The 10,085-nt window shown below is 51.2% G+C and overlaps 1 protein-coding gene across 1 annotated transcript; it reads right to left on the reverse strand.

Moving 5' to 3' along the window:
* Positions 1-463: 463 nt before the first annotated feature.
* Positions 464-6,153, reverse strand: ADAD2 (adenosine deaminase domain containing 2). Its single transcript, XM_031459181.2, has 10 exons — positions 5,703-6,153; positions 2,762-2,902; positions 2,411-2,467; positions 2,199-2,324; positions 1,964-2,114; positions 1,718-1,885; positions 1,384-1,613; positions 1,039-1,282; positions 655-775; positions 464-568 (listed from the first exon to the last, which is right to left on the reverse strand). Exons 1-10 carry the CDS (start codon positions 6,151-6,153, stop codon positions 464-466), a joined length of 1,794 nt encoding a protein of 597 aa, XP_031315041.2.
* Positions 6,154-10,085: the final 3,932 nt, after the last annotated feature.

Here is a 10,085-nt window from a genome sequence, read left to right on the forward strand (position 1 = left end):
GTATGACCACTCTGTTAGCTGCCAGGACTGCCTGACCCACTCACAGAAACCCAGAGGATCTTAAGGGCAGGGATGGGGCTGCCACCTGCCCAGGCCTGCCTCCCCTCTCGCTTGGCAGCCTTCCCCTCTACCCACACAGCAGCCACAGGCACACAGGCTGGTACAACAGCACAGTAACTCTGAGTTGGGGACCCGGCCACCACAGGGGCTTCTCTCTTCACAAATAAAAGGGCTCCAGGATACTCCCTCCCTCCAAAAGCCAACACCACACAGAAACACCAGAAACAGCTTCTTTATTCAAGCCCAAATGTGCAGCAGCTCCCACGCCTCCACCACGTCAGGCCCTCCCTCCCTTCCCAACTCCGCCCAGTGCACCACGTGCTCCCCTGCCATCCTGCCCCTCAGACAGCACCCCTCCAGTGGGTCCAGCTCAGCTCAGGGAACTTTCCCCTGGAGGTCTGTTTCAGTCTCTGAATTTGCCCACCAATGGTTTCGAGGGCCAAGCCCCCAGGCCTTGCTGGTCCAGGAGGAGAGATAGCTGCCGGCGAGCCTCCTGGTAGGGCCCGGCCTAGGGCAGGAGAGGAGCCAGGTTGAGAGAGGGTGCTTGTGGTGGGTATGGGAGAAAGAGAGCTGATGGGGTGGGAAGGGGCTGACCTTGGCTTCCTCATAGGTCTTCAAGGCCAGGAGGTGGGATTTCCCGAGAGCCTGGGCAGCCTGGCGGAAGGCCCAGAGAAAGGCAGCCTTGCAGAGGCGGGAGGGAGGTCCGAGAGCTACACTGGAGATGGAGAGAAAAGGACCAAAGATCAGAGGGAAGCAAAGAACGGAACTAACAGTTCCTCCCCATGGCCCTCAGACTATCTCCTTTGTGCCATGACAATCTTGGGGGTGTCATGGAGTTGGGCACAGAGCTGGAAAGAGGCTGAGCTGGGATTAGAATGCCAGCTGGTGACTAGATGTACCCTCTTTCCCCATGGGCAGGAGGACGGGGACCCCAGCTGCCAGGCCTCCCTATCCAGCCTGCCCCCTGCCCCTTCTCACTTGGCTTTCACACGCCCGGTGGTCACGTCCACAACCTCGACATCAGGGTCCCCCAGGCTCCAGTTAAGGCTGAGGCCGTGGGAGTTGTTGGGGGTGGTGTCGGAGGGGGCCACTGAGGGCCCTGCAAACAGGTGCAGCGTGTTGCGGGTGTAGGGGGGTGGCAGGCATGGCCCCATGACCCCATCTAGGCTGGGCCGGGCATGGATGGCCCTGCTCAGAGTTGGGGGGTCGTGGCAGGGGTCAGCTGTGGGGACAGAAGGCACAGGGCAAGGTCTGAGTCTCCGCCACCTTCTCCCCCTAAAGCCTGCCTCCTGCCCTCAAGCCCTCAAGCCCTCGGGGCCTCACCCAGGACAAGGCTGGTGGCGTAGAGGGGAGGCAGGAAGTGAGCCAGTAAGGCGCCCCCTAGCCCCAGCACAGCCCAGCGTGCCAGCTTGTCGCTGGCCGAGAGGCAGCCCACGTGGGTGTCCCGGAGCGCAGGGGCCACGTAGCACACGGGCTTCAGCTCCCCGCGGACATGGGCCTGTAGGCGGAAGGCGGGGCTGTGCAGGAAGCTGCCCTCCGAGGATGGCGGGAGGCTGCAGGGGCGGCAGAGGACACAGGGGTTAGGGTCAGGGTCACTCTTCCAACCCTACCTATCCCACCTGGCCAAACCAGGCCCCGCCTCGGGTTCCCCACATACTAGATGTCCTGGGCAGCTCCCCTAGGGGTGTTGCTGACGTACAGGTGCAGGAAGATCCGAGGCTTGAGGGCGAAGGAGGTCCCAGGCCCTGGCTGGGGGGCCAGCACGGACCGCTCCTTGCCCTTGGAGCCCCCCTTTGTGGCCAGCAGGAGCTGCCGGAACAAGAACCTGGGGGCGGGAGAGGCAGCAGCTAGGGCGGCTATGTCCTGCCCGGGGCTGCAGCAGAGGCCCCCCGCTGCCCCTCACCTGAGCAGGGCCCTGCGGGCAATGACCAAACCATGGCAGTCATGGAGCTGCCGGCCCGAGAAGTCCAGCCAGTTGGCACAGCTGCTGCTGCCAGTGCCCAGTGCCACCAGCTGGTAGATCTCCTTGACATGGCCCCTGGCGCCTGGGACCTCTGTGAGGGAAGGGGGCAGAGACAATTGGCCTGAGGCCAGAGGCCCCCCAGCACTTCCGAGGTCAGGGGCAGGGCCACCCCTACCTCTCTCCAGGATGACCGCAGCCACAGTCCCCTTGCAGGCCCAGTATGGTGAGCTCGCATCCACCAGACGATCAAAGCTGGCGCTGACCACGGCTGCGCAGCGCTGCTCATGGGTCAGGATGTTCTCTGCACGTGAGGGAGAAGGTGGAAGTGGGGGCCCCACAGGGCGTGCCCTCACTGCCATGGGGTCAGGTCAATGGGGGCCCACCTACCTACGCTCAGGGAGGCGACTGGAGGCCTGCTGGGGGTCTTCGTGGGCTTTGTGGACTCTGGAAGACAGACAAGGGGAGGGCTGCTGTGGGTGCTGGTGTCTGTTCTCTCATACTCTGTCCTTCGGAAGCAGGCCGTGTTGGGGGGGGTCATCTTCCAAAAACAAAAAGTTCCTCTAGCAGTCCCTGCCCCCAAGGAGGGTAGGCTTCAAAGGACCTTAGGGCAGGGGTCAGATCACACCCCCTCCCCAGCTCCCCACAGACCAGGTCCTGATGCCCAGATAGTCTCTGCAGCAACTCCCCTACCCATAGACATGCACCAGCCCCGCCAGGGCTGGGGGCCCTGCCCTGTACCTGAGCTCTCCAGCTGACGCTGGATGTAGTGGAGGGCAGAGAGAGCTGCCTGCTGCTTGGCCTCCAGCTTACTGTTGGCAGTGCCTGCCGGGCAGACCACCCCATCCAGTTCCACGTGCACAGAGAAGGGGAAGCCGGGGTCTGGGGAAGGAAGGGCTGAGAAGTAGCATCCTGCCCCTCATCCTTTCTAGGAGGGCCAGATACCTGCCAGGAAGGAGGACCAGAATGACAAGGAGACGGGCTTGCCGACTCCTGCTCCAGGACAGTGCAGGCCTGGCAAGCTGGTCATCCTCACTCGCAGAATCCTCACAAGCCTCTATGAACAGTTCATACAACCCACTTTATGGAGGGGGCATACAAAGGGCAGACAGTGTGTCTAGGTGGTACCAGGAACCAGATCCAGAGCTACACTGTTCCCAGGATGAAGGTTCCCTGTTGACCCCCAAACTCGCTGCTCTATTTCTTTTCCACGTGTCTACCAAACACCAGCATTTCAGGTGTTACTTATAATACAACAGAGAAAGAGGAAATCCTAGAACTGGGATCACTTAGTCAAAAGGCATAAACTTATTTCTGTTCATGGTACTTGCTGCTAAATTGTTTCCCAAGAGGACTGCACTTTAAGAAGAGAACCCACATTTCAGCACCCACCCTAGCATGGAGATTCACTCACTTTAAAAGGGCATCAAGAATGCCAATTAGTAGATGCAGAAGGAAAGCTGGCATCAGGAATCCTTTATACGGCAGCCAGGGCATAATAATCAAATCTGGCAACAACCATCAAAGGATGCCAGAACCACAAGGTGACAGTGTTTTGGGGAACAGGATGCCCACACCATCTCAAGATGCCCATCTCAGACGACTGATTAAGCACAAAGGGGAAAGTGAAGACACCTGGCAGTGAAGACACCCTAGTCAGGCCCCTCCCAGCTGACGTCCTAGTGGTAGGACAAACAGATCGCAGGCCTCCTGGTGGGGCTCACGGCCAGGGACACCAGATTGCCACATGCACTCCTGCTGATAATGCATGACCTGAACCCAATCCTGAGGAAACAGGCAAACCCAAGTAGAAGGACTTTCTGCAGAACAACTGGCATCAATGTCCCGAAGATGGAGACTGACCGTCTGAGGAACTGTCTCACATAAAAGGAGATTAACGAGGCATGACAGCTAATGTAATAGGTCTTGCTGGACTGGAAAAAAAATGGCCATTATTGTGACTAGCGGCAAAATTTGAATGTGAATGGTAATTAGGTCATAGTAATACATCAGTGTTAAATTTCCATAATTCGATCATTGCACTGCAATTATATAAGACAATGACCTTGTTCTTAGGGAATATATACTGAAGCATTTAAGAGGTAAATCAACATTCAGATTGTTCAAAAAAAATGATGTGGCTATTTACATAGAAACAAATATGTAAGGAGAGAGAGACATATACAGAGTAAATGTGGCAAATGTTAACTGGAGAATCGGGGTGAAGAGTTTACAGGAATTCTTTTATACTATTCTTTGAAAGTTTACCAAAATAAAAATGACTAAAAACATGCCTACTCGTGTCAACAATGGCAAAGGGGACTTTAAGCACAAGGAAGGGCAGTATTATCCAATGGTTTGTTTAGCTCAAGCTCTGAAATCAGACTGCCCTCTCACAGCTACAGCCTCTCTGGACTCAGTCTTCCCATCTGGAAAGTGGTGGCAACGATGTTATGCCTCCCTTGAGGAATATTTGTGAGGACTCAATGAGTTAATGTGTCTGAAGGCCTTCAAACAATAGTAATCATAGTAATAATGATACCTCTATGCAGTGCTGCCCACCATCCAGAACTCAGGAATGTCAGCTATCATCATCCGAATTGAATCGATTTCCTTATTTTCTGTATTCCTGATGCTCTGACATTTGGGGTCGTGAGCCTGGAGAGACCAACTCTAATTTCTGAGTTAATTCCCAGAGGTAGTAAACGACTCCCTGGCAAGCACTGACTCTGATACAGAAACCAACCAATCCGGAGCTCACACCCCAATCATCAAACTCTCACACAAGCCAACATTCTCCATCAACCCTGGGCCAGGTGCTGGACAACTAGGGACCACCCTATAACCCCTAAACTTACTCAGTGTCTTGCCTTACTCAATCCTGTGCTTACTCAGCATATCTTCCCTGTCTCAACCATTCCTCCCCCAGAAAAGCCCAATAAAGGCTCTGGGCTGTGTTGCCCTCTCCTGTTCTACCTGACCACCCTTGTCCTCTCCCACACGGCCCTGTGTGGCGAGCTGTGCCTCCTGTTTCTGTATTTATTTCCTTCACGACGATCATTCTCATGTCTGCTGTCTTACAACACCTGATTAAAACAAATCCCAAGTTGAGTTTTAAATGCATTATCCTTTTTTGAGCTATTTAGTTAGGGTTCTCCTAGGTAGTTTCACAAACCCTCCCAAAAACTTGAGGAATGATTCTCTTGCTATCTCCTTCGAAGCAGGGAATGTGCTGGTTTAAGATTGGAAACCTGAATTCAGGCCCCGGTGTATCGCTCTGTCTGTCTGCCTCAGTAGGGGGTGCAGTCGGGGCATAGTAATTATGATATCTCTACGTAGTGTTGTCATTATCAAACTGTGTTTGATAACATCTTTAAATCGGGAACTGGCTCTCACTCACCTGTCTCCTCTCCAATTACAGCTGGCATGGCAACTGTAATTACATGTAACTGGCCCTCAAAAAAGCCTGCTGAAAGGCTGGGTAGTTTGAGGCAGGTTCTCTAAGCAAACCAAGCTTCAGATGTGGATGGACCCTGCCATGATCTGCCAGCTCCATGTCTGGTGTACCTGGTGCTCCTAGCACCAGGCTAATCACAGCAGGTTAGGGCCCAGCTCACAGTCCTCATCGCTTCATTTGGGGTCAGCCCATGGTGTGCTGCAGTCCCAGCCCACTAGGCCTCACCTGGTGTCTTGTCCTCACGGAAGATCAGAGAGACGCCCAAACTGGCCGCGTGCTGAGCTAGCAAGGCCACGGCCTGATCTGGCGGTGGGTCTTTGAGCTGCAGGCTCAGCTGTCTGGCCACCATAGGGAAGTCCCCGACGGACCCTGTGGGCAGGACAGAGACCCTCGGGGACCTCCCCATCCTTCCCCCCGAGTCTTCCCGTGCTGGGGCTGCCCCTACTTCGGCCCCTGCCCCGGGCCCACCATCCCCTGCTGCGGAGGCCTGGAGCTGCCCGCCTTGCTCATTGTCCTCCACATTGGGGGTGGGCACGGGTTCCCATAGGTCTTGCCCCAGGCTGGCTAAGGGCCTCCAGGGGCTGGGCCCAGGGTTGATCTGCAATGACGCCGCCAGGCGGGGCTTTCTGCGACCACCGTCGTCTGTGCCCGGGGCTGCGCTGGCTGGAGAAGCCATGAGGACGCGAGGGCCGAGGCGACAGTGGGCGAGTTCTCACGCTACCTGGGCCCTTTTATGCGCAAGGGTGGGCTCATCCGTGGGGAGCACGTGGCACAACAGACAGTGCAAGGCAAGCTCCGCCCCTACCTCCCTGCTAGCCAATGGGAGCCCACAAAGCTGGGGCAGACGGTGTGTCCAGCCAATGGAAGGCCAGTCTCCCAGACAGCCACAGGCCAAATGTGGACTGAGTGGCCCCTGATCAGTATCCTACTTCTGGGGCGGGGCTTCGGGTGCGAGGTTGGGGTGGGGACCAGGTGATTCCATCAGCCTCTTCTCCACCCTTGTGTGGTCTTGGGGAGGCAAATCTAGCATCTCACCCCTGCTGCTGTCTAAGACGCCCCACAAAGCGCACCCCATTATGCCAGCCCTCCCTCAGCTGCTTAATTGAGCCGGGCGGGGTGGGGTGGCGATTCTCATTCGATAAAGGAAGGTGTTCTCAATTGTACCAGCTGCACAGAATCTTTAGGACCTACATTTAAAAACTATTAACTATAGACCCTCCTGAAGCCAACATACGTGCTCTAAGTGCGCTCTAGTTAAAATCTGTCATTTGGTACCCTGTCCCCACCCCCCCCTTTTTTTTTTCCATAAGGGATCTTGGATCGGCTCATAAAAATATCGCAAGATAGCAATTCTTTAAGATGAGGAACTAAGGATGAAGGAGAAACAACAGAAATAAAATGAAGTTAGGGATGAAGACAATTTACATACGGCCTGCAATGATGCAACACAATTGCTTGAAGGTGGCCGAAATTTTAAGAGTCTTGTAGGAGCCAGGGAACACGTGACTGATTACTCAGTTCACAGTCTGCAAGTTTTGTCGCTGTTACTGCTGCTGCTGCTGCAGATTGCTACCTTTGGTCTGAAAACACTAACCAGGATTGGGGCAGTGTGGATACAGAGGCATATGAGGAGCAATTGGTAGAACCAGTAACATTTGACTTGGGAAGAGCAGGTGTGGGAGGCAGGATAGATTCAACCTCTCAAATGTTCTAAAGATTGGCATCAGGATGCACAATTCTGGTTTTTTTGGTATGTGTAGCCCAACGACCAGAATTACACCTAGTAGAAGGACAGCATAGCAGGTGTTCAGGAATGGAATGATGGCATAGAGACTTAACTAGAGTTGCCAAACCCAGAAACATCACTAACAGGACACTGTGTGAACAGTGATATATTCATACCACGGACTGTTACTCAGTAATAAAAATTTCTTTTAAAAGGAAACAAATCACTATTTCTTGCACAATATAGGGAATTGCATGTGCATGTTGAGTGAAAGAAGCTGGACTAAAAAGACTATGTTCTGCATGATTCTATTTATATAAAGTTCTTGAGGCAGCAAAATTAATGTGGCAATGAGTCAGAATCATGGTTACTTCTTCAAGGAGGCATTGACTGGGAAGTGGCACCAGAGAATTTTCTGGAGTGATGGAAATGTTCTCGGTCTTGATCTGGGTGGTGGTTTTGTGGGTTTATATGTATGTAAAAGCTTGATGAGTGTACACTTAAGACTTGTTTTTTATAGCATGTTAAGTTTATTTTAGTAACAAGAGGAAACCTAACAGCTTGTTTATAGAAAGGAAAGAAGGAAGAAATGGAATTGGCCTCTCTGTGCAGAAGCTGAATGGGTGATGTGTAGTGGTGTGGTAGGCAAAATAATGGTCCCCCAAAGATGTCCACATCCTGATTGCTATGGCCTATGAATAGGTTATGTCATATGGCAAGGGGGAATTATGTATGCAGGTGGAATTAAGGTTTCTAATCAGTCGTGTATAAGAGGAGGTAAGATGATCTTGGATTATCTGGGTGGGCCCAGTGTAATCACAAGTGTCCTTAAATGAGGAAGAAACAAGACTCAGAATCAGAGATACGGCATCACGAGAAAGATTCAGCTGGCTGCTCCTGCCTTTGAAGATGGAAGAAGGCCAGAGCCAAGGAATGCAGGCAGCTTTCAGAAGCTGGAAAAGGCAAAAAACGAAACAAAAACAAAAACAAAAACATCTCTACCCTACAGTCTCCAGAAAGGAACATGGCCCTACTGACACCTTGATTTTAGCCCAGTGAGACCCATTTCAGTCTTCTGACCTCCAGAACTGCATGATATTATGTTGTCTAAAGCCATTAAATTCGTGCTGATTTGTTACAGCAGCAATATGAAACTAATATAAATGGCCTTCAACTCTTTTGGCATCCATACCCCTAAAATAATTTTGAAAACCTGTATAGCCCCAGTGTTTTAGTCACAAGTTTAAGTAGTTACAAAAGGTGCAATTTCTGATTTAGTATATATTATAATCATCTTTCCAATATATTTTCACCAAAACCATGGAGATGCAGACTTAGCTTATTCTGTTTATGAAAAATGCTCTCCAAATGATTTAATTGGCAAAGCTTACCCTCACAGTCAAAGCACTCAGCTAAAGTGGAATTGCTTCCTATCAGAAACACAGTCTAATTTCATTTTTTTTCAATTTAAATAAATGTGTTGATATTTTCTCAGAGGGACTATCTCATTTCATTCCCCCTTCCATTGATTCAAATATGCATTGGCATCCCCTCTTCTAGCTGTTTGGGATATGTCTGTGACCAACATAGACAGAAGAATTCCTGCCCTCACAGAGTGACTTCTGAATTTTATTTCTAAGGTAGCTGAGAAGGTTAACCTAGAGGTTGAACTCTCAATAACAAAGTGTTACAGCTCACTTCTTTTTTTTTTTTTTCCTTTTAAAAAGACTCTTTATTGAAGTATAGCATACACATAGAAAAGCACACAGATCGTTCAATGAATTTTCATGCACTGAACACACCCATATAATCAGCACACAGATGAATGAACATAATATTATCAGCCCCCAAGAGCCCCTCTCTTGAACCCTTCCATCGATACTTGTTACTGAACATGCTTTTCACTTTCTGCTGAAGGAATTCTTCTTTTTGGAATTGCCCCCTTGTTCAGCACTCATCTCGGGCAACAACACTCCACAGAGGGGAACAAAGCGATTGTGAACAAGGAGATAGGAAAGGAGAGCTGTCTGATTCCAATTATCTCCCAGATAAAATCTATATAGATGGAGGCTGAGAATTTGGAAATTGATTCCTTAAGATAATGGTTCTCAAAGGGTGGTGACTGGACCAGCAGCATCAGCATCACTGGGAACTCATTAGAAATGCAATTCCTTGGATCACATCCCAGACCTACTGAACCAGAAAATTCTGGGGTTGGGGTCCAGCAAACGGTTATAATAAGCCCTCTAGGGGATTCTGATGCACACTCAAGTTTGAAAACTGCTGGGCTGGATAATGGTAATATTTATTATCGCACAGTGGTTCTTAAAGCGTGGCCCCCCAAGACAAGCAGAATCAGCATCACCTGGGAATTTAGGAATACAAATGATTAGGCCCCACTCCAGGCTCACTGACTCATAAACTGTTTTAATACATCCTTCAGGTGACTCTGATGCACTCTAGGATTTGAGAACCAATGCCTAAAGCTATTTTGCCTGACCACTGGGAAAGTCTCATGCACCCCCCAAGAGTACCTGTACCCCTGTTTGTAAAGCCTGCTTCATAGGATGTAAGGATGATCAGTAGAATTCCTACTGACCGACACAGTACCTGGCTCATAGTAGGTACTCGGTGTTTTCTGAGTGAATTAATACTCACAACAATCCTGTAAAACAGGAAGGTCGTTAAGCAGAGATGGGGTTCGCACTCCCGTCAACCTGGACTTCACTATTGGGATTGTATGCGATTTTATTTCTACGGCCTACAGCGCCGCCTCCACTCCGATTTCACCTCCGCCCGGGAGGTGGCGCTCTGGGGCGCCCAAGAGGCCAGGCTGAGAGGCGGGAGTTCCTGCCTTCGAGGGCGCACTTCCGGCACAGCCC

This window comes from Camelus dromedarius, chromosome 9 (genome assembly GCF_036321535.1).
Source record: "Camelus dromedarius isolate mCamDro1 chromosome 9, mCamDro1.pat, whole genome shotgun sequence".
NCBI classification, from domain to species: domain Eukaryota; kingdom Metazoa; phylum Chordata; class Mammalia; order Artiodactyla; family Camelidae; genus Camelus; species Camelus dromedarius.

Excerpts from the sequence above, each read along its gene's own strand:
- ADAD2 (XM_031459181.2), bottom strand. The coding sequence starts at position 6,153 with ATGGCTTCTCCAGCCAGCGCAGCCCCGGGCACAGACGACGGTGGTCGC. Across the intron at positions 2,115-2,198 it reads TGCGGTCATCCTGGAGAGAG|AGGTCCCAGGCGCCAGGGGC; the intron begins GTAGGGGTGGCC and ends CTTCCCTCACAG. Across the intron at positions 776-1,038 it reads ACCGGGCGTGTGAAAGCCAA|TGTAGCTCTCGGACCTCCCT; the intron begins GTGAGAAGGGGC and ends CTCCATCTCCAG.